General features: G+C 49.8%; 2 protein-coding genes across 2 annotated transcripts in view; one reads left to right on the top strand and one right to left on the bottom strand.

The window, feature by feature from the left end:
* The window catches only part of LOC135387959 (midasin-like), a 55,188-nt gene that overhangs the window by 16,555 nt on the left and 15,975 nt on the right, over positions 1-22,658 (top strand). Inside the window, exons 27-57 of the mRNA XM_064617203.1 lie at positions 290-457; positions 2,622-2,833; positions 3,105-3,227; positions 3,320-3,517; positions 3,590-3,697; positions 3,761-3,940; positions 4,044-4,226; positions 4,308-4,478; positions 13,390-13,609; positions 15,442-15,604; positions 16,130-16,246; positions 16,383-16,467; positions 16,628-16,751; positions 16,816-16,967; positions 17,035-17,222; positions 17,306-17,541; positions 17,624-17,768; positions 17,885-18,095; positions 18,158-18,300; positions 18,395-18,550; positions 18,618-18,751; positions 18,809-19,086; positions 19,151-19,288; positions 19,341-19,528; positions 19,676-19,997; positions 20,065-20,244; positions 20,866-21,093; positions 21,154-21,213; positions 21,301-21,504; positions 21,644-21,799; positions 22,283-22,574. Of these exons, the coding sequence (XP_064473273.1) occupies positions 290-457; positions 2,622-2,833; positions 3,105-3,227; positions 3,320-3,517; positions 3,590-3,697; positions 3,761-3,940; positions 4,044-4,226; positions 4,308-4,478; positions 13,390-13,609; positions 15,442-15,604; positions 16,130-16,246; positions 16,383-16,467; positions 16,628-16,751; positions 16,816-16,967; positions 17,035-17,222; positions 17,306-17,541; positions 17,624-17,768; positions 17,885-18,095; positions 18,158-18,300; positions 18,395-18,550; positions 18,618-18,751; positions 18,809-19,086; positions 19,151-19,288; positions 19,341-19,528; positions 19,676-19,997; positions 20,065-20,244; positions 20,866-21,093; positions 21,154-21,213; positions 21,301-21,504; positions 21,644-21,799; positions 22,283-22,574 (5,463 nt within the window). The remainder of the gene's footprint in view (positions 1-289; positions 458-2,621; positions 2,834-3,104; positions 3,228-3,319; positions 3,518-3,589; positions 3,698-3,760; positions 3,941-4,043; positions 4,227-4,307; positions 4,479-13,389; positions 13,610-15,441; positions 15,605-16,129; positions 16,247-16,382; positions 16,468-16,627; positions 16,752-16,815; positions 16,968-17,034; positions 17,223-17,305; positions 17,542-17,623; positions 17,769-17,884; positions 18,096-18,157; positions 18,301-18,394; positions 18,551-18,617; positions 18,752-18,808; positions 19,087-19,150; positions 19,289-19,340; positions 19,529-19,675; positions 19,998-20,064; positions 20,245-20,865; positions 21,094-21,153; positions 21,214-21,300; positions 21,505-21,643; positions 21,800-22,282; positions 22,575-22,658) is intronic.
* LOC135387641 (uncharacterized) lies at positions 5,193-11,244 on the bottom strand. Its single transcript, XM_064616749.1, has 7 exons — positions 11,233-11,244; positions 10,561-10,675; positions 10,188-10,471; positions 9,839-10,071; positions 8,642-8,837; positions 8,296-8,579; positions 5,193-6,790 (listed from the first exon to the last, which is right to left on the bottom strand). Exons 1-7 carry the CDS (start codon positions 11,242-11,244, stop codon positions 6,775-6,777), a joined length of 1,140 nt encoding a protein of 379 aa, XP_064472819.1. The 3' UTR covers positions 5,193-6,774.

Here is a 22,658-nt window from a genome sequence, read left to right as displayed (position 1 = left end):
CCGACAGTGTGACATTATCAGAAATGCATTGTGACGTTCTGTCTCGTGCGCACGCTGCTAGGCGGACGCGTATCGACACTTTCTTCCGTCCCGTGTAAATTTTTTGTAATAAATGCCAGTGTGAGAGTGGATTTTTATGATTAACTACTAATTCGGACTGCTCGATAATTCGGACAAATCCCGTGACCATTAGAAGTCCGAATTAACGGTCGGCGACTGTACTTTGACTTGGGTGGGACTCGATATATTGTACGTGCACGAGGGGGTTCAGCGTGTTCCTTTTCCGCAGGAGGAGCACCGGGTAGCTCCGAGCTGCGTGGCCGAGCACTAAAATTTTTGGCGGCACAGCTGGGGGACGGATATGCGGACGTTCGCCAAGCTCTCGATGAAACGGCTGATGTCTGCATTACATGGGACGAGCATGGACTGGCTGTAGGGCCTTTCTTACTTACACCGGGTATGTAACTTTGCTAAGTAGAGTTGGTTGACTTCAAATTTTTCAGGATCCATTCAGTCATTGCTCGCGCACGTAACATGTCGACTGATTTTTCGGACGTCGAATATTACTCCGGCGGGGAACCGTGACCTTCTCCATAGGATTAATACATTTTTGCTAACGTTTTTCCAGTCAGATCGAAGTCTGAAGGCCCGATTTGCCGGACTAAAACGCTTGCGAACAAGCACCGACACAACTGTTTTCAGCAACTTCCTTAAAGTGTACTTGGCGGGAATGTGGAAAATGTAGACACAATGCGGTACAATATAGGTAAAACATAAAAAGACACATAGAGTCTTGCCTCGTTATTATGGACACTTTTGTGCCCGACAAGAACTGTCAAAAATTTATTGAGGAAGGAAAGCAGTAATTGGGATTTGTTCATGTACATAACAATGTGCAATTCAAAGCGGACAAAATCTCAGCAACAAGGGCTGCATGGTGCTGGTCGCCATTGTCCTAAAGAAAACACTGTTTGCAGCGCCTCGTGAGCTGTGACAGCTGTAGTGGTGATCTAAAGATGCCACTCAATGTAATTTTATTGTCAATTCTTCGGACAAGTTAAATGGCCATCTGTGCAGGATCTGTGGCTGGAACATCCCATTCAGGACCCCACATCTTGTTGTTTTGTCTTTTGAAAAAGTTGTTTCTGTGTTGCATGCAACGACATGCTTGCTCAGTGATGGATATGATCTTTCATCGATACTGATGTCGTCCATAGTAACGAGACAGAAATACGTGGGCCTCTATAGGTTTTGTACCTCAATGCACTGCCCATTGTCCAAACAGCGAATTTCCATATTAACGAGACGTAAGTCCCCTCAAAAAGTTAGGTCACAGAGAAAATACAGTAGTCTATATATCTAATTGCCCATATTAACGAGGCACAACTATATAATCCTGCGGATGTTCCAAAGAAGGAAACCGTAATTAAACTGCAAAATAAGGATAGACATTTACGCTGAATGACAGAAATCCGACTTTTGTTTGCTGCCAAGCTGGCCTTACTTTGACAAGAGCAGTTGCAGGTACATTTATGCAGGGCTATCCAAACAGGATATCCAAAGAGCACTCACTATGCAGCAGAAACGACCAATTTAAAGGAGCAGTCTAGAGGCCCACAACTTTGTTTCTGTTTTTGGTCAGTATAGAATGTTAGGCGGCCGAAAACAGTTTTCCCACAATTAGTGCAACCGTAGCGAAATTGGGATGCCTGCAATAGCTCCCCGAACCTCCCGTGCGCAATACACCCTCCTTCGCCTTCACGATAGGCACGCGATGAGCGCCACCACGCACGTCACTATGTGATGCAAGTGGTGAGGACGCTCCTCATTGGACTTGGGATCACATGATCGAGGTGAGCAACATCGCGCAGGCCGGAGCGTCTGCTACCGCTTCGGAGACGCCATGCGTTATCCGGCTACGTGATGTCCGAAATGGCGGGTTTGAAGGCTTTCCACGACACAACCACGATTTTTTGCGACCGCAGATACCACGGGAAGAACGAGTGGTGCAGCCCGAAATTAATTGCGCTTGTACAGCGAAAACCCCGTGCTTCTCGACAACGTGCAGCCTGTCCGACCGTTTTCACCGCGCAGTTGGTTCAGTGGCTAACAGGTGGCACCACAATACCGCCGCCATCGCTTGCTTTCTGCTACTGTGAATTCTGAGATTGCACAGAAGCCACGGATATATTACTGTTGTGATCGTAATCTTATTTTCTCAGGCTGCATATATGTTTTGTTTTTGTTAGAAAACGTGATATAAATCATATGAAGAATAGAAGTCAACAAGAAACAGCTTCCAATGTTCGTAGCAGACGGTTTTTCCTGCGAACGAATGAGGGGCTCTCTACCACCAACGTCACAGTAGAGTGGGTGTGGTCTGCAGTTGGAGCGCTCCGGCCTGTCACCGCGGCAGCGATTTTCCAAATTAATTGCACCGTGGTGAAACAACTTTGGACAAATATTTTGTGGGAATGCTTTTCACATACTGCTTTACAAGATGACAGCAGTTTTTGGCCATGTCAGATACCACTTTAATGCTCCTTTAAGGAGGGGCTCCCTTAGACGTAACTACCGAGGTTCCCCTGCAGTGTCCTAACTGGGCCCGACGGGTTACACAGGTACAGGGCAGCGTAGAAGCCCCGAGGAAGGCTACACCCTGCTGAAGGCTGGAACGCCAAGACGGAATGCCCTGCGCCTGGCTAGAGCCATGCAGCTGTGCAGGCCACTGCTGCTGGAAGGAGACCCTGGAGTTGGCAAGACCAGCTTAGTAACAACGCTGGCTGCTGCACTGGGACATTCTGTGACTCGCATCAACCTCTCCGAGCATACTGTGAGTGTCGCTTTCGTTGAGTGGGTTGTGCCTAGCAATGCCTCTCTGGTAGAACGTATGCAAATTCTAAGCTCTTGCGTGGGATACAGTAGGTCCATTCTTTTCGGATGAAAAGTTCTGCACAAGTTCTTAAGTACATGCGAGGTTTCTGATGAACAGAATGCAAGAGGGTTGCACTCCTTGAACTAGTTCAGGACGTGCAGGCAGTTCAGGCGAAAAGAATGGACCTTATGTCTTTGTGCATATACAAGAGTGCCTTCCACCCTTGCAGGACATCCTGGACTTGTTTGGCGCAGACCTTCCAGTAGAAGGTGCTTCCGGTGGCCAGTTTGCTTGGAGGGATGGACCTCTACTGCGTGCCCTCAAAGAAGGGCATTGGATACTTCTGGATGAGGTAGTATAACGGAAGAACTGGCCTGGAGACACAGCCAGATCAGGGTGTTGCATATCCGCGTCTTTATGTTTCGTTGTCTTCTTGGGGCGCAGCTGAACCTGGCATCTCAGAGTGTACTGGAAGGCCTCAATGCCTGCCTGGACCATCGTGGGGAGGTCTTTGTGCCCGAATTGAACCGCACTTTTCGAGTTAAAGCTGGACAGACGCGAATCTTTGGTTGCCAGAACCCTCATGCCCAGGGCGGAGGCCGCAAGGGTCTGCCGCGTTCTTTCCGCAATCGTTTCACGCAGGTGAGTATCTGTGCAGCATAGCAGAATAGCAGCAATGTCTCAGATGCTGAGACACTGTGTTGTGATACACAGGTGCATCTTGCCCCTCTGACACCGGACGACTACTTGGGAATCCTTGGTGCCACGTGTCCAAGCCTTCCAGATACCCTGCTCTCCTCTATGGTGGAGTTCAATTGGAGGGTAGGTGGAGTGTGGTATGAATATGGTGCTTATAGTACGATAATGACGTCTGTCATCTTTAAGTTGGTGACAGAGGTGTGCGAGAAAGGGACGTGGGGCTGCAGCGGAGGCCCCTGGCAGTTCAACCTACGCGACCTCTCACGATGGGCCCAACTTACGACGGCTGCTCCCAACTCGGACCCAGCACTACACGTTGAACTGCTCTATGCCAGTCGCATGCGTTCTTCCGAAGACCGTCACAGGGTAGGTTGTCCATTGTCGACGCCTCAAAAGACAACCGCAGAAGATGCATTGCAGTTGACCTCGTCCTGAGAATGTCCTATGTGTCGCATTCGAAACATTGTAGGTGCGCAAAATCTTTGCTGAAGTGTTCGGCCGTGAAGCCGCGCAGCGTGGTCCCCAAGTGATCCTGACGGAGACTCGACTGCACGTGGGCCTGGCACTGCTCCCACGTTTGGGCCCTCGCGAAGTGTCCGCATTTCCTCGGGAGGATCTCAGAGTGCTGCACCGACAAGCTAGTCTGCTTGAGGTACGGACAACAGATGCAGAATCTGCATCAGAAAGTGCCGCCTGTAGAATATATATAAAACTTGCGGTACTGCCATTGCAGGGGATTGCACTGTGTTTAGAGCACAACCTGGTACCCCTCCTGGTGGGGCCTTCTGGTAATGGCAAGGGCTCGGCGGTGCGTCTGCTGGCGCATCTCAGCGGAAGGCCCCTTGCTCAGCTGCACGTGACTTCGGACATGGACACGACAGAGCTTCTAGGTGGCTTTCAGCAGGTAAGCTTCTGTTGCATTTTAACCTACTAGATTATAGCAACCATGTCATAATCTGCAAACCCAATGAGGAGCCCGTCCACACGGTCCGCTAGGGGCGCTACTCATCGGTCCACAAGATCTGCATCATGATTGGACGATGGAAACTTGACTTTTGAACGCGCAGAAGTGGACGCACGATTACCGTAGCAGACGACAGCAACAACACCTATGAAAACGCGTAGGATGATGATGGTAATCGAGTTTAGAAGGAAGCCTCTCTCATGGGACATTCACTGCTTGTGAGAAAGCACTAGGGAAAGCTAAAGTGCAGAGTACTGTAGAAATTGAGTAAGCAATAACTGGACCGATGAGTAGCGCCACCGCTAGCCTCAAAATGCGGCGCTGGGAAGGGACCCACACGACACGGTTCCTATATTCTACAGGTTTTCCCGGCGATTTTAATCCAAGTTCCAGCTAAATTAATCCATGCCCCATAAAGTTTCCATGGCACGTGGATTAATTTCGATGGCGCTCGGATTAAAATCACTGTGAAAACCTGTAGTAGGTCGTGCCAACGCCACCTAGGTACAGAAGGCCTGCTCATTTCCCCCTCTCCCTCCCTTCGCTACGTGCACATGAAGAGTCGGAACTCGTCTGCTACTGCGATTCACCGTCCAGATATAACTGCATCCACACACACACATCTTCTATGAGTGACTTCACAAAGACCAGGGGTACCATCAACATAACCGTAAATCTTTTTGGACGTTGGTACACGTACAAAAAACTGTTACATCGTGCATGAAGAGGTATTCCGTGCCGCAGGCTCTCGGTAAATGCGTCGTACAGGATACGATAGAACCCCATTGTAAATTGTGAAAATATTTTGTCTGGTAAACTTTCAATTCTTAAAAAAAAAAAAACACCTTAGACAGTAGGCTTCCGTTAATACAACTGCCAATAAATTTTTTTTTGCTTAATTCGATTGAATTTGAAGGTCTCGTCAAATGCCCAGATGTTTCTATTTATAAAGAAGCTCGTTATTTCGAGCGTGAAAGTAGACCACGTCGTATTCAACCAATACGTCCGCGAACCGGGCATCCGCATCACCCACCTTGCACCGCACATAGCGACAGAAAAGTTCGCCCTAACGCTCCAGTGGCAGACGGCGACGGAACAGTACCGTTAATATCCATACCGATAATGGTGGGGGTTCCGGAATTTTAGACTGGCGTTTTGCCGCCGTGTTCTCGCGCTCAGCCCTGACCTTGTTGGTTTCGATAGCCCTGGCAGTGGTGGCAGCACGAGCAGCGAGCGTGTGCCCAAATGCATTGCCAAGGCTACTGAGGGGGCCCCTCGAAGCTAGAGGGATCCCTCAGGGCGGAGCGAGAATACGGTGGTTAGACCGGCCAGCTGCACGCTGGCACTGTGCCAGCACTGGGCGAGGAGGAAACATCTTTCTCGTTTTTGTTTTTTCCGTTTTTTGCGTCGTGTTTCATCTGACTTTCGCCTTCTGTTCGGAATCTGTGGGCGCAAGAAGAGGCCGATACACAACGTGCCCTTGGCCATGTGATGTTCGATGTTAGGTTCCACTTCTTCGAAGTGGACTACAACGTTTATGTGTAGGGACCACGTTGGGATGCCTATATTGTGAGCAACGTCCGCCCCCCCGCGAGAGTTTGCGGAAGCGAAACTGAAGACGATTTCGCCGAGGGCATGCAGTGCGAGAGACCAAGTGCAGCCGACGTTGAAGCCAAACTCAGCGCCCTGGAGCTCTATAGTAGACAGCGCCGAAAAGACGTTCCACCACGTCGATGCTCTGCGTGGCATGTTTTCAGACGCGTGTGTCAAGCGCATTCGACAGCAGACGACCACAGACTATTTTTGCTAACAGAAATGACATTGACCTCGTTCATTCTTCCGCCTATTCTTGAACATGACCTCCAGATAACTCTATCCAATTTGGCGTTCCCGTCACAGTTGGATTAACGGAAGTGTACTGTACGGCAAAAAATAAAGTTGTCCGTATACGGTTGGCTAGTAAATGCATGAGATACGTGGTGTTCCCCTGTTTTACCTTGCGCATTGCGTTTTCTCAATCACTAAGCCACGACCGCATTGTAGTGTAATAATATATTAGAAGTTCAGGATATTAAGCTCTTGGTCACAAAGCTCGTTTTAACACTCGCGAGCATGAAAAACTTGCATTTACTGGCTAGCGCCTCAATGTGGTTCTATTGTATTAGGGTTCGGGGTTTGCCATATGTAGCCTTGATGCTTGAATGATTGTCTTGATTGCTGAAGTCTCGGGTTCCCATCAGAGGGCCGTCTCTCTGAAATGGCAAGGTATAGACATTTCATCAAAGTAATCTTAGGAAGGGTACTAGGTGGCAGTATCTGCTCGAGGGGACGTTTGGGAGACTCGTAATAATGTAGCAGAACTTGGCTTTAGCTTAGTTTAGAGAAAGCTTGGGCTTGGGTGCAACAACAACAACAACAAGGGTGTAATGTTACTCTACACAACACGAGCTTAAGCCAGGAAAGACAGATTTATTTACACAGACATTCTAACATTTACGCCGCAGACACACTGAAACTAATTTACAAGCACCTCGTAAAAGAATGGGTCGCCAACTTGCCGTAGCCCTGTTTACAACGTTAGTATCCCTTTTTCACCTTCTAATTCTCCTTAGCGCTTGTAATCTAGTTTCAGTGTGTCTGTGGGGGGCCTGTGTATATATTGCAATGGCCTTTTAAATAAATTGTTTTTGCTGGTTTGAACTCACGTTGTGTGGTGTTAGGTTCTGCTTATGGCAACCAGCCTACTCTGCATGTAGTATTAACACTTTCATTTCCTATTCATGACTTGCATTCTTTTTTTTTGTCTCATAATCGACTTTTGCTTCTTCACATGGCACACTGAGTGGATTTTGTGAGTTGTTGGTCATTGCCTACGAGAAACATGCTTTTGAGCTAGGGTCATGTATTTCTGCGACTGCTAGCTATCCAGTTTATTCAGTAGGCCATTCAGCTCTGACAGATCGTATAACAGTAGCGGGTGTCGTCTGTACAGCGGGTTAAAAAATGCAACGCCATATAACAAAAGCGTCACAACACATTGTCCTCTGATGCGGTTAATGGTCCGTGAACTGCAATCCAATCAAATGCAGGAGAGCCTGGACCTGTACACAGCATTTGTCTCCTACGACCAGTCTTAAACATACTAAATCATTCCTGCTATGTCATTGCTGGAAGAATGGGTCATAAAATCTTACCACACTCTATTCTCGTCAAAGTAGTCGTCCTCAATTACCTTATATCTCGCCCGTCATTGGTCGTTACATGAAGAAGGCGTGAAGAACTGAGGTGAATGCCACGTGACCTCAACCAACAGTCGAACACTTGATCTTGCACTCTTCGTGCTTCGTCTACTTTATCACGAAGATTGCATGATCAAGAGCTCGACCATCGGTTGAGGGCGTGTGACATTCATTTCTGTTCTTCCCGCCTTTTTTTACGTAACGACCAATGACAGGCGATAGACAAAGTAATCGAGGCCGATGACTTCGACGAGCATAGGGCCCCGAATGCCCTGCTGTTGCTGGACTGCCAGCACTGCCAGCCAGTGAACATCACTCCTCCAACCCTGATTACAATGAAGCCGAGATGACAGCACATCTTCTGGGAGCTCTCTTTCGAGGAAGCTTATCATGCACCATCATCGTTCTTCACACATTACCATCCTGGCTTTGGTGCTAGTCACTCCGGTACTCTCCTCCGTCTGCTAGTCACTCCGGTACGATACCCGAACTCTCCAGAAAGAGGGGATGGCACTCACAGGCGTGTGAACATGGGCGCTCTCGGCGTATCGTGAGCCACGCAGCTAACGACCGTGCTGCGTCTGGGTGGCCGGAGGTCCGTGTCCAGCACGAGCACAAGGGCGGGGTTGACGGCCGCGTGCAGGAACGCGACGTGCAACGCCACCTGCTGGGGGAGGAGGGTGTTTGGGCGGACCAGGGCGACGCAGTATAAGGGTCCCCAGAAGACGAGGTAGGCCGCCAACAGTACCCAGAACATGTGCAACCGCCGCAAGCCCCTCTGCTCGCGCTGCTCCACATAGCTCTGCAAGCCAGGCATCTTACGGGTCAGACATTCCACGAGAAGCTCGTGGGCTTTTGGCATACCTGGACATGGTCTGTGTCTGCGGCAGACGAGAGCATCATGGCAGTGACGAGCGAAGCGACGCGGGCTGTCTCGAGCTTTGACCTGCACAAGTCCTTGTGCATCTTACGCAGGTGCAGCGCAGCCAAAAGCAAGCAGAGAGAGTTGACTCCGACCCAGAGGGCTCCCAGCACGTGGTGCCTGACAGGGGCTAGGGTCCTGGTAGAAGTGCATCGTTTTGCGGTTAGAATCATGCCAGACTAATAAATGATGCTACACATGAGGTTTATCTGCGCAGTGTGGCAACATATGTTGCATGTGTTTGGGTAGGACTGCGGATAATTTGGACCGCCGGGGGGTTCTTTTGACGTGCGCCGGAAATCTCCGACACACCCCCACATTGCTACCGCCCTCGGCCGGGATGGCCAGACAGAGATTGTCGACACTGGTAGACATTGAGACCTGGAGACCTACTGCAAGTCGCACGCCCTGTCATGCACAGAGAGTGAGGGAAGCGTTCTCCTCGCACCACTGATCGTTCCTAAGGGGGCACATACAGAGACGGTAACATCTGGAAACCCGTACATGAAAGTATACCAGTATGTTCGGCATCGGCAGTAAAAATATACTTTGCTAATATGGGGTGTTAAGTTGGTGCTCTGGGCACGCCCCATACGTCTCATGCCAGGGAAATGCGGTTCCACTTGCGGGCCGTGACGCATGTTCCGGTGTACGCGCAGTTCGGTGGGCTTGATTGGCGGTTTAAATTCTGCCGCCTTCGCCATGTTTACAGAATGCAGACGACAGAAGGAAGCTCAATATGTGGAGCGCGTGCGGAGCACTCGACTTCCGGGTAGCCTCACCAACACCGTTAAGTTGATACACCAAGGGTGCGTTCCCCGAGAACCCGGGAAAGGACGCTCGGGAGCCTGCTTAACGCGCCCAATAATGTTTTCGCCTTTTTCCGGAGAGGGAATCCGGCATGCTCTCAACATTCGGCGTCTGCTCCTGTCATGTATTCCATCAAATATCAGTCACACCTCGCCACTATTTCGCGTGAGATTTTCGATACCGTGGTCAGTGGTCGGAAAATGACAGGATAGTTTCGAAATCGACTGTCCATTGTCCTGTTGTGGAACTGTAAGCCAGCGCTTCTGTGTCCCTCAAGGCCGTCATTCTGACAAGATTATATTGCCCTGGAGGGAAGCATTTTCACTTACCGTGGGGGAAGCACATTTTGCCTTGGCGGGCAGAGGAGAGCCGCTGTGGCTCCCGCCAGGAAAGTGGGGCCCAACTGTATGGTGGTAGAAGAAAACCAAACGAGGAAGATTGCGAATGCTAGGCAAGCAGGGGCCGAAGGAGCTCCGTCGCTTAGAAGCCACGTGAGCTGATTCACAGTGGACACGGTGGCCAGGAGCAGAAATGCAGCTTCTAGCAAGGAGCAGCGAGGGGACTGTGTAAAACAGATTCGCGTAAATTTTTGCTCTGATCAATTTTGACACGCCAACACATGGTTATTGCTTTCCCTCCATAGCTGGTCGACTAAGTTCCACAAAATCTAGAGCTTACCCAACTAGGAAGGCGAGGTGGGCACAGGAGGAGTGGGGCAGCCCCTAAAGGTAGGAGCAGGACGGCGCGCGTGCAGTCTATGAGGCCCTGATGGAAGAGTAGCCCTTGAGCCCAGCCGCGGCGTCTGACGGCCACCATGGCCATGAGTAGAGTGTTTGCCCCAATGCCTAGGGCGGCCACGGCCAGTAGAAGACCTGCCTCGGCCGCCGTACCGCATGGGGCTGGTGCAGCGGCTGAAGACGCGGCCGTCAACGTCACGTTGGCCCACACGGCCTTGTTCATCCCTTGGGAATTTTAAGTGTACAGAAATGAGTGGTGGTGAACCTCAGAAATTTACACGAGCAGGAACTAGGAATTAACCGCTTTCACGCACTCTCTTCTTCTGCGACTGCATCTTTAGCAGACGACACTAGCCCATGGCGTTCCGGGAGTGTCGCAAGCTTTATTCTCAGCTCGAGCGCACGTAGAACGTGAAGTGTTTCTTTACTCTGCATAAGTAAACACCCTCCTCAGAGTAATCAGAGAAACGAGAAGAGGCGTCCATCGATCCGTGAAACTTCGCTAGGCAAAAATAAGAAGAAGAAAAAAAAATGGCGTCGTAAAGTTAGCTTTCCCGCAGTATCACCACTTGCGCGGTGATGCACGCTTTACAGGACGAACGCTGCTCGCTTCTTCGATTCGCTCGCTCGCTCGTGCATACAAAATACAGAAACGTGAGAGGTTTCGAAAGCGAATTGTAATTGCAACATAATTTTAATTTTGTGTTAAAACAAACACCTGCTCGCACAAGCGCCTGTTGAAGATCTTGAAATTGTCAGCAGCGAGAACTGACGAAAGTTTCGATATAAGTAATACAGTTGGCGAGTACCGCCTTATCTTGTAGCTCTTATATCCCTGTCGTTCATTTCGGACCGTTTGTTTCTTGACATGGTTTCGTAAGTAAAGGGACAAGTTCAGTGTACTTCGCCCGCTTTTCGTGTACGGTCGTCTGCTACGCTAACGTCAAACGCGAACTGTCGTCTGGTAAGAAATGATGCAGACTCACCTCCGCCTCCATGTTGGTTTCGTGCGCTGCCGCTCGGAGGCAGAGGATGCGAGATGCCAGGGATCGTTAAGTGTAAGCGCCACACGTCAATGACGAGACCTCGAAAAAAGGATTTTGGGCGTCTGCGGCGTGCCGACGGCTCTGCTGAAGGCCACTTGTTGGCGCCACCGAGCGTCATCTTCTTCGCGGCAGTATTTGAAATCGTTATGCCTGTACGGGGTCGTCTGCGAAGTTGGTGCGTTGTGACGTGTAATGTGATGTCATTTTGGAGGGCTGGGTCTGAAACGCATCCCTGACAATTCCCGCGGTAAAATAACACAATTGACATTCCTACGCAGCGTTTTTTTAATTATTATTATTGAAAGAATCGCGAAAAAGCAAGCGAGAATTTATAGAATTTATATTGCTGAAATCCTGAGACGAGGGACTAGAGCACTGCACGGGCCGACTTTTCCGGGCCCGACCCGGCCCGGTCGCATCGAAAAATGGCCCGGCCCGACCCGGGCCCGGACCTTCATATTTTTATGCGGCCCGGCCCGGCCCGGTGACCCATTGACTAGAGCCCCCACCCGGCCCGGCGTCTAAGCAAATAGAGCCCGGCCCGGCCCGGCCCGGTGATCCCGGCCTAGTATTTCCAGCCGCGACGTACGCGTTTCTGGCGATTATCAAACAAATTTATAAGTAAATTTATAAGGAGAGAAGACAAACATACAAGTGATGGCGGTTTAACACCGTAACCGCACGAGACCAAATTAAATCCAGAACGCACGGGGCGTTATCGTTAAACTGTCAAGATTTTGCGGAGATAGAGCATGCTGTCGACAAACTGCTTCTCCCAGTCCCTATCCCTCTCACCAAGCTTTGCCAAAGTGATTGTGAAATATGTGAGGAGTGAGGAGCAATGTAAAGTGGCTTGGAGAATGTTCTAGAGGGTCGAATCATGCATAATGCAGTACCCTTTGCTTGTCTTTGCAAAATATGCACAGGAATGACGCAAGCGCATGATGATATGAACTAATGCATCTCCAATGTGTGGAATTAGCTGCGTGGCCCGGCCGGGCCTGACTCTCGGGAACATATTTGTCGGCCCGGGCCCGGCCCGGCCCGCGGTGGTGGCGTATTTTAACGGCCCGGGCCCGGCCCGGCCCGCGGTGCTGGCGTATTTTGTCGGCCCGGGATCGGCCCGGCCCGGAGCACACAGCCAATAACAAGCCCAGCCCGGCCCGCGGGCCGGGTCGGGGGCCCGGGCCCGTGCAGTGCTCTACGAGGGACTACAAAAACACACACACGAGACAAAGTCATGGACACATACAGGGTGTGTGCAGAAAAACATGACCCGCATTTTTACATGTAACTCGTTGTCTACTTAGCCGAAGAACTTCCGGTGGCGCACGACGGCGTATTTATGCGTCCGAAAGCTACAAAAAAATCCTGGAAGCCATACTCAGTGTAAAAAAATAAACAGAGCGCGAAAACATGGGCTTCCATGCATTAGAATAGGGCAGTCATGACAGTGCATTGTAGTGCATTTCCGTCTCATGAGAGTTATGTGCAGGCACCGCTAGGGGTACTACCGATGAGCATCCATGTGGGACATCGTTTCGATTTATGCACCGATAGCTCCCCTAGCGGTACTTGAACACAACTCTCCTACGTGCACCATGTTGCCCTTCCACATACACCCTGTTGTCCACCATGCTGCCCTATTCTGATGCACGGAAGCCGACGTTTTCGTTGTTCCGTTTATTTTTTAAGCTGGGTATGGCTTCCACAATTTTTCTACAGATTTCGCACGCATAAATGCGCCATGGTGCGCCACCGGAAGTTCGTTAGTTAGGTAGGCAACAAGCTATGTGCCTAAATGCGGGTCATGTTTTTCTGCACACACCCTGTACTTTGTCCGTGTGTGTCTCTTTTTGCAGTCCCCAGTCTAGAGGTTTTAGTAATATGAATTCTAATCACCAGCACATTTGCTTTTTCCTTTTTTTGCAATTCTTTTATTCCCTTCCCTATGGAAGCTTTAAGCAAGCTCTATGCAAGCTGTGTCCCCAATTTTTCCTGTTTTCTTAATTGAGACTTTGTCCTTGTGTGTTTTCATAGTCCCTAATCTGGGGTTTTAGTAATATGGAAAATATTTTATTGCTCCATATACAATAGGTAGACTTAAACCTGCAGCTCTCAGAGCTGCTGCAGTGTGCTGTACGTGAGCTACAGGGACACCTACTGGCAAGTGTAGACTCAAGCAGTGATGCTCTGCTGAGTGCAAGGCACCAATTGCAAGAGGCTGCTCTCAGCAAAGAAGTTGATGCCCCCGATTTCTTGGCAAAATTGGACCGACTTGAGAAACTTCTGCAGGGCCTACCTCTTCACGACAAGGGTGAGTGAGCATTTGCCAGAAGTAAGAAATTTTGACACGAAGTAACGTTGACCTTGTTGAGGCGTCACTCAACACAGTCTGTGGTGACTATATAAATAACAGGGAGAAGTACTCGGAAGAAAGGTCTAACAAAGACTAGCTTCCACGCAGAGTCCACTTCAGAGTTCGCTTCATCAATAAAAATGGCACATATAACATATGTAGTTGAAAATGAGGGAAAACTAGAATTATAAATTAGAATACGAAGTAAATCGCCTAATTTACCGACTTCGTTATACGGAGTTTTAACTGTACAAACAATGTTAGAAAGCTGTATAAACGGGCTACATTAAAAAAAAAAAAAAATTGGGTGTCTCTTTGTTGGAGAGGTCCGCGAGGTTTTGGGCGTTGACTCTTAATTGTATTGATTAGTTTTATTTTACCCATTGTGTTAACTGGTTAACTTAATTAAACCAAACCGTAACACCAAGTCGTTACATAAAATTCCTTAAGCGCGAGCCACGCGGACGACGAGAAAGACAAATTCTACGGGAAAAAAAAGAAAAGAAACAGACAAAACAAACAGGTTTTTAGCTTTGGGACTTTCTGGTATTTACTTGCTGCACGAACCTCCAGGCACAGGGCCTAAATTTGAACCCGGTGCAGGACGGAGCATGGTTCAGGCTATAGGATATATAAGCTTTATATACCAGTCGAGTCCGTTTATAAGGATATTGACGAGAACGCGAAATCTGATCGTTATATCAGAGTATCGTTAAAAACGAGCTTTCGAGAAAAGTAGGACGCCGCTGAACGTGCGCGTTTGTTGTGAGCGCAGAAGCATTTTATCTAGCTCTATATTGACGCAGCTATGCGTCGAAAGCTTTTGGATAACGTAACCGCCGATATCGTGTGAGGCGCCGTACCTTTTGAGATCGACGACCTCGTCCATTGCTCGTCATCCAGTGCCAGTGGCGGATCTAGGGGAGGGGGGGCGATCCCCCCCAAAAAAACGTCAGTTTAGACATTTCCCTCACCCCCCTCCCCGACCACGTGCTCCGACAAAGAAACCGCCCCCCACCCCCCCCCAAACCGAGGGTCTGGATCCGCCCCTGTCCAGTGCCGTAGTCATCACCCCTCTCACGATCGGGACTGCGTGGTCCATCAGAATGCGCCTCCGCCACGGGTAATCCGTCGACGCGTGTTTAGGTGGCGACACTTAACTGTCGTTAACGTTTTCGAAGCCGCGGTACTTAACGCGGTTTTGCACCAGTGCGAAACCCGTAGAGCGAATGCAATTTCGGGTCGAGCCACGCGTCTCTCCTCGTCAAAAAGCGTCTCGGAACAGCGGACGCCATCGTAGCAAGCACGCAGCAAAACAAGAAAAGAAAAAAAAAAAAAAGCTTGAAGACGAGAGAACGATGTGGAGAGGGAACAACCTCCTCTACTTCTCGCGAGCTCCTTCCGCCTTTTCGAAGTCGCGTGCCTTGCAATGCACGCATCTAATCCCCGGCAATCATGCGCGGATAAACGCACTGCGTTCTCACTTTAGCGCGCACGGAGGCGAAGGCTCTTGAAAATGCCAATGTAATTTGTTTTCAGTGAAATAGTGCAATCTTGTTTTCTAATTTTCACGCGTTTTACCGACCGCCGGGAAAATTCCGATCGCTATATGCGAGCGAGCGCTTTTGCGGCGATCGTTATATCGATGTTTTGTTTACATTTAGTTCAATGGGAGAGCTGACGGGAACCAGCAATTCGATCGCAATATCGGAGTTATCGTTCTATCGAAGATAGTAATAAACGGGATCGACCGTATATATAAGATATATATACAGCTCTCTCCTTTCCAGGCTGGAAGAAAGATGTCGTGAGCCAACTCGCGGTGCTTCGAGAAGCAGCACGCCGTGGAGGTGCGCTGAGTGGCGGAGGCCAGTTTGAGTGGCGAGATGGTGTACTCGTCCGCAGTCTCCTGGAAGGAAGCTGGCTCCTTGTAGAAAATGTCAACTTCTGCAGGTGCGTGGGTTCTGCATTAATGTGTGCGATTATGCAAAAACAACATAGAGATGCGGGCACGTGGCCTTTATTTCCCGCGTATTGTGTGATATTGTTATTTATTGTGTATTGACTCATATGAAAATGTATGTATGCATTATTGTGTGTGAAGGGGTGGCACATACCCTAGTGATGCCACTGAGTATATGCCCATGGATCTTTGCTTAAAGAAGCACTAATCTTCCTTGTTTTATACCTTCCCTCGTAGCATTTGGAGGCGTACGTCTTGGAACTATTTGAACGTATACGGTTCAGACATTCCTTTGGTTCAAACGTAGACTTCTATATTTGATTCAGAATTTGAATTAAATAGACAATTATTCACTACAGTGTTTGAAAAATTCAGATATTTGCATAGCCATCAAAATTTGGTTTCCCAACACTTTCAACCGCCCTCACCCCTCCAAAAAAAAGGAGAGTTACCAGACCACCACCAACCTGAAAACTTGACACTTAACTGTGCGCACAACTTTTCGTCTACTGCAGCGCTGCAGTGTTGGACCGTCTCAATGGACTGCTGGAACCAGGTGGAGTACTGGCAATGACTGAACAAGGTGTAGTCGGAGAAGCTCTGCGAGTCATCGTTCCCCATCCCGACTTCAGGTAGTTGACAAAATACAGCAATATGCCATACTAGAAGCTCTGCATCACCAAAGTTCCCGTTGACGCTGCTGTTGCCCTTACTTTTGGGATCCATGTAATGGATTTACGTCACACTGCACCTGCACCACCTTTTTAGGCTCATCCTGGCCATGGACCCCAAAAACGGTGAAATATCGCAAGCAATGCGCAATCGCACTGTGGAGACCTTTGTTCCCGGTGAGGTGAGTAGCTGTGCCTCCCTGTAAGTTACCGTCGTTCCACAAAGGTCTGTTCAGTAGTTAGAACAACGCTTAAAGCTTCTCAAATGCGTGGGCAATATGAGTGGTCGTGCACCACTGAACTGATTTCATGACTAATCTGTGAATTTTTTTTTAATTGCAGGAGGACGGAGAGCCCTTGGACCCCTGGGATGGTATGGCCCTTGTAGCCACTGCAGGTCTCGCTCACACTGAAGCTTTGCACAGGGTCTTGTGCGCTCATTCTGCAGTGCAACAAGTAAACTCTGGTAAAATACTCTCAACTAATATTTTAATAAGCTAGTTGACCAATCTACTGCTGATCTCGTCTAGGCTTCCATCGACGCTCTCCCAGCCTGCTGGAACTGCACGCAGCACTGTCGCTGGCGGCTCAACGAATAGGCCGCGGTTGTTCTGTGGCGGATGCTCTGCGACAGAGCATGCAAGACATCTATGTTTCAAATCTACCTTCTAGAGATGCTGAGGTATGTGGCCTGCTGCTACATGACAGAGGCTCCCATTTCATTACATCCCGCTATGTCTCCTTTGCAGAGGATACAGCTGGCACTGGAAGAAGCCCTCGAGGGAACTGAAGCATGCCAAGTGCAGGCGGAGATTCGTTCCCTTATATCTGCAGTGACCTCTGCACCGCTGTCCACGCGCATCCTTCACTACACGCTGGCACAAGTCCAGGAAGACTCGCTCCCTCTCTGTGCAGCTCTTGTCAACAACACTGCTAGGTTAGGGACACCTCCTTCAGACGGTTTAGACAGGTTTTAGGAAGTGCTTCGACACCAGCCGACTCAAATGTCTTCTGTTGTAGTGAGCTCCTACCTGTAACACTGCCATCAAGCCCTGTGGGTCTGTCATTCAGCCTCTTATCTGTGGCAGCAAGGCTGTTCTTGGAACGAGCTTCGGCAAAAGATCTCGAAGCACGACTTGGATGGATGGATCACTTGCTGTCAAAGTTCCCTGAACAGGGTCATTGGGTGTACATGCTAGGGAGGTGCCTCTCGGAGGCATTGGCAGGTTGTGTTCAGCAATTGAGCGACAGTGCTGGTAAGGCTTAAATTAGTCTGTGGCAGTTTATTTCTTTTAGCACATTTTTTGGTTACGTGCTCAATTGCCATTTGGTTTTCAGTGTTGCACAGGTTAGAACTGGAAGAACTCCCGATAGACCTGTACCAGTGTCCCGAGGTGAGGTCCCGCTGGTCAGCAGAAGCGCAGCAAGTCAGTTCATCATCACTAGGTGTTCAAGAAGAGGCAGTGGTAGAGATGGCTTTCAGGTGACACTGTCCTCCTGATAAATTGCATTAAGATAAACTAAGGGGAGACACAGTTGATGGATTTCAGTATGAAATCTGAATGCTGAAGTATCTTATCCACATTGGTCTTTCTATAGAGTCCAGTTGGCTCTTCGCCATGCTGAACTGGTGGCCCTCCAAGAGAAAAATCTCCCCAAGGATGGATCACTGCTATGGGCATCGATCTACAAAAAGCACGAAGCCCACCCTGCTATCAGTCACCTGGAGCCATTGCTCAAGACGCTGCAGGTCGCCCTGGACTCTTGGCTCACTTCCACGAGCATTGGGTCAGCTGAGATTTACAGAAATGTAAGATGCGCTGTGAAGCCACGTTGCAGGGCAGTCAGTTTCTGTCTTATGTATTCCTGTAGGCAAAGGCTGCACTGTGGTGCTTCCACAGCTGGGTGACGGCATGCACCACCCTGCGCGAGGCCGAGCCGTGGCTCGGCAGTTTAGCAGTGCACTGGGCGTGGCTTCGCAAATCTACCCTGAACCAGTTGTACCCGGAAGGACAGTGAGTATCCCCAGGCTATCAGCATGCCCCTAAGAATAAGTGATTTCTCTGTGAATGAGTAACGTCCATTAAAATCATCATCATCACCTTTCAGGCTTCCATCAGAGCTGGCTGCGGTGGTAGCTCGCCTGGAAGCTGACCTCGCTGCAGAACTCGTTCCATGTTTGCGCACTCAAGTTGGGCGACGTTTGGGGCTTCCTAGGCCACTGCGGGACCCTGAGTGTCTAGCTGTCTACGAAATGGCCTGCAGGTACATTTGCCGTTGTGGTCTCTCGCCAACCGGCCAGTGCTGACACGTATCTACCCATCTTTTTCAGGCTGTCTCAGCAGTGCTTGAACCTGATGAGAGGCCACCCTGCCACAGTGGAGGTCATGCTTGAGAAGGGCCCACCCTGGCTGGCGGCACTAGGCAGCTGTCTGGGAGCAACTTTAGGAGGGCAGCTTCCTTCTGGTTGGTGTTGCTTATAGTGACCTGGTTCACATTGAGATGTCTGAGAATTTATTTCAGTGGATCTGGCCTCGATGCAAGCTGACATGGATGCATTGCAAAAGACAGATTACGAAGATGAAAACCCACTAGTCCGGCCACCTCGAGACGACCTCTGCCCCAGACGTCACTTGGAACCCCTATGTGCCTTCGTATTCTCCATTGTCGAAGCAGAGGTCCTGAGGTGTCACCTGTTACCTGGGAATTGTGAAGCTCGTTACGACCCCTTGGTGTGCTCTACTTTACACCCATTGCACCAGATGGCGTTAGACGTGTCAAAAATGGAGGGCATTTACAAGGTTGGAATTATAGCAGCAAAAGGGTCACAATGACTTGCACAAAACAACTGATCTCTCTTGACAGGGCGGGCTGTCCGTGCTTCTGTGTGAGCACCTGTCGCACCAAAGGACCTTCCTGAGACATTCAGAGGAAGCTATGACCTGGAAACCGCCTTGCTACGTCAGCGAACCGCCTTGTCTTGTGACCGAACCAAAATTACAGGTACTTGTGGGCATAAGTCTGAGTGGGTACTGACGGTTTGATCCATGTTCAGGATCACCTCGTCTATCTCAACCCCACGGTTACATCCATGTCCTGCATGTTGGCCGTGCTCATTGTGGAAGAATCGTCGTCTAGTTCGGCAGCGCTCGGTTCATCCCCGTTCAAGTGCCAGGAGGCCGACCAGCAGAAGGCAATTCTCTGGCGTTGCGGAGGACGTCTGTTTGACTCGTCTCGTTTCTGGTATGTTGTGCGTCTCGTGCTTTCACGGCCTTGCACGGGACCCTTTTCTACACGACTGAAGGTTTTCATATGATGCACGCACCGCTTCCGCACTTGCTCTGGGACTGTGTCCAGACTGCGAGGCTGTCACACGTTGTTCCTTTACAGGACCGTTCAAGCAGACGTCCTGCGCGGATGGTTCCGCAAGCTTGTATCGAGCGTGCCCGGTTTTCCCGACGGCGTGGATCCCGTGACGGCACCGTGGGAGAGCTGGGGCAGCAGTCTGGACGTTCAGCAGAAGACCTCGCTGGACATGTTGCGAGAAGCAGCATCTCGAGTGAGCTCCCTCCATGAGGAAGACTCCAACGAGTTCGCTGTTGGAACGGCATGGGCTCTGGTGGGACTGAGCACGCTGACTCTGATGGTACCTTGGGAGCCCCTGGACCCAGCTCATAAGGTGGAACTCAAGTTAGGCTACACCACACAGCAGGTAGGGACATTGAGGACAAACGCAGAGTGTGGGTTTGCGAACAAGCAGCTCTCTACACTTGCTCCAGCTGAACCAGATCCAAGAAGAGTTGTCTCTGAGGAGTTGGGCATGGGAAGCACGCACCGGCCGTCCCTGGGATTCTGGCACACACCCAGCTCTGTCCTGCGAAGCGCACGAGCGGGACCGGCTGCAGCGGCGAGCGTTGGACCTGCGGAGCAAGGTGGCCAGCAGGCCCAAGGTGTCTCAGGTCAGTGGACGCCGTTTTTCAGAAGTGGAGTATTGAGTGCTAAACAACAGGGTACAATATACAAGACATGAAGGGAATTGCCTCAGGATGAGGGCTGCAGATATTTCATATAGAGACTGTTCTTCTTCTGGGCACCGTCCTCATCATTGGCATGGTATTGCTAGTTGAAAGGGCTAGGTACGACACGTTAAAGGTTCATGCGTCATACCTAGAGCCTGAAGTTTTAGGGTTTGACCCGTTTTGTTGACGAATTTGCACCCCAAATTGAAGGTCGCCTCTTTAAGGTGAAACCCGATTTCTCCCTGAATTTGGCATACTGGAAGTTTTTTTCACCCGAATTTTTCTGAATTTAGAGCACACGTTTATTTACCCGATTTTTACACCCCGAATTTAGAAAAATATTTCCCGAAAACCTAGTCCTAGTCCTAGTCATAGAAAGCCTAGTAGTCATACCTAACACGTCATACCTAATCCTTTAAATACCATGCCAATGATGAGGATGGTGCCCAGAAGAAGAACAGTCTCTGTTCGAAATATTGGTGACTCTCATCCTGAGGCAATTCCCTTCATGCTTCCTTGCTGGTTCGATGAATTTCTACCTGTCCACATTATACAAAACAGTATTTGGAGCTCGCTCGTCAACTGCGCCACCACTCGTCAACCATGGGTAGCTTGGACCGCGTTCGGGGACTGCTGGATGGCTTACGAGCTGCCTGGGAAGCGGGAGAAGCCCCCGCACCCAACGTGGCCTCGTGGCTGAGATCGCAGGTGGAGTTTGCGGACAGGCTGAGGCTCACGTTTCCTGCGTACCGTGACATTTTCTACCCTTTCCTCTGTGGTCTGAACCAGGTATGACGTACATTGAGAGCCTTCACGTCTGAAGTAAGACCCGTCTCCGTTTTCTCGCAGCTCATTCATGGCATGCAGATACTGTGCCATCTAGTCCATGCTAAACACAAACTTTCTTCGGTGAGTCATGAAGCCCGGTTGTATCCGTGTTGAAAGTCGCGTAAAAAATGTCGTCTACGTTACTGATCTGGGCACTCGTTTGTGCAGATCCCTGGTTGTAACCAACTTGTGGGATCCACATTCGCGTTTCCCTGCGAGAGCCATCCCGCATCGCAGCTGATCACCGAGCCCGGAATGGAAATTCTGTTGTCTACGAACAGGAAGTCTGCTCAGAGATGGCTGAAGGCCACGCTGTTGCAGCTGCTCGACGGATGTCTTCTAGATCATAGTCTTGGGACCGAGTGGTTTGCAGTAAGTCCCTCCTGGAGGTGCCTGACCGTAGTTGGTGCCTCGAGTGCTTCCAGAAGTGCATGACTGCAGTCAGCCTTGGGTGCTAGGCCTATGTGCTAAGACATTAACCGGGTTACTAATATGCGCTGCTGTTCCGTAGGCATTGCATCCCCTCCTGGCTCACGTCTCGAGTGTCTGGGGAGCTCACCAGGAGGAGCTACGACAGAAGGAGGAAGCAGAAAGGAGCCTCTACGAATACCGTCACACGGCACCAGAGGAAGAAGACTATCACAAGCACTTCCCCAGCTATGCTCAGGTTTGATTTACTTCCTGCATGTCTCCTGCAGCACTTTGGTTGTTCTGCAGTTTTCTTGCACAAAGGCACCATATAGCAAACCCGATTCAATTAATTCCAATGTTAGCCCACAGGCAAGTCACACTGCAGCAGTATGGTTCTTTCTGCATACAGCTTTAAGGCTAACGTTCTGCAGTTTTCTTGCACAAAGGCACCATATAGCAAACCCGATTCAATTAATTCCAATGTTAGCCCACAGGCAAGTCACACTGCAGCAGTATGGTTCTTTCTGCATACAGCTTTAAGGCTAACTGGAAAAAGTTAAGAGGTCAGGGTTAAGGTAACAGAAGATATCAGGACAAAATCTGACCTCTCATCTAATCTAATCTAATTTCTCACGATGAGCTTCCATTTAGATTTGCACAAAACTATAGAAAAGCAGGGGCTTTAGATCTGAAGGAATCAATTAACACTTCAACACATTGCATCCTTTCAATCTCGCAGGACTTTGAAGACCTGGCAGAACGTAATCTGCTGGATGACCAAGTGAAGCCCCCTGAGAAGCCCATGGCAGAGGATGAAAAGGCTGCTCAGGCTGAACTGCTGCAACAAGACCTGGTGGACGTCTGGAGATGGCACGGCTGCATCGTTTCCCGCTTGGCGCGTAGCACCGCGCTGATCCTCCCGGTTCGGGACTTCGGTGCCGGTACAACAACTGGGAGAGGTCACATGGCCTGGTTCCTCCTTCGGTACAGGGTCCTTCAAGACGTGATGCGAGAATTCGGGCATGTCCTGGGTAAGACCTCGAAAGTGCATCAAGTCATGCTTATACAAGATACAAGCAGTAGCATGTCAAGTGACGTTAGCATATGAATGTTTG

The sequence above is a fragment of the Ornithodoros turicata genome, chromosome 3 (genome assembly GCF_037126465.1).
Source record: "Ornithodoros turicata isolate Travis chromosome 3, ASM3712646v1, whole genome shotgun sequence".
Lineage (NCBI taxonomy): Eukaryota > Metazoa > Arthropoda > Arachnida > Ixodida > Argasidae > Ornithodoros > Ornithodoros turicata.
The sequence above is the reverse complement of the archived record's forward strand: the minus strand, read 5'-3'. Positions and strand labels throughout refer to the sequence as shown.

Excerpts from the sequence above, each read along its gene's own strand:
- LOC135387641 (XM_064616749.1), bottom strand. Across the intron at positions 10,072-10,187 it reads CACCTCGCCTTCCTAGTTGG|TCCCCTCGCTGCTCCTTGCT; the intron begins GTAAGCTCTAGA and ends TGTTTTACACAG. Across the intron at positions 8,580-8,641 it reads CAGACACAGACCATGTCCAG|AGCTATGTGGAGCAGCGCGA; the intron begins GTATGCCAAAAG and ends CCTGGCTTGCAG.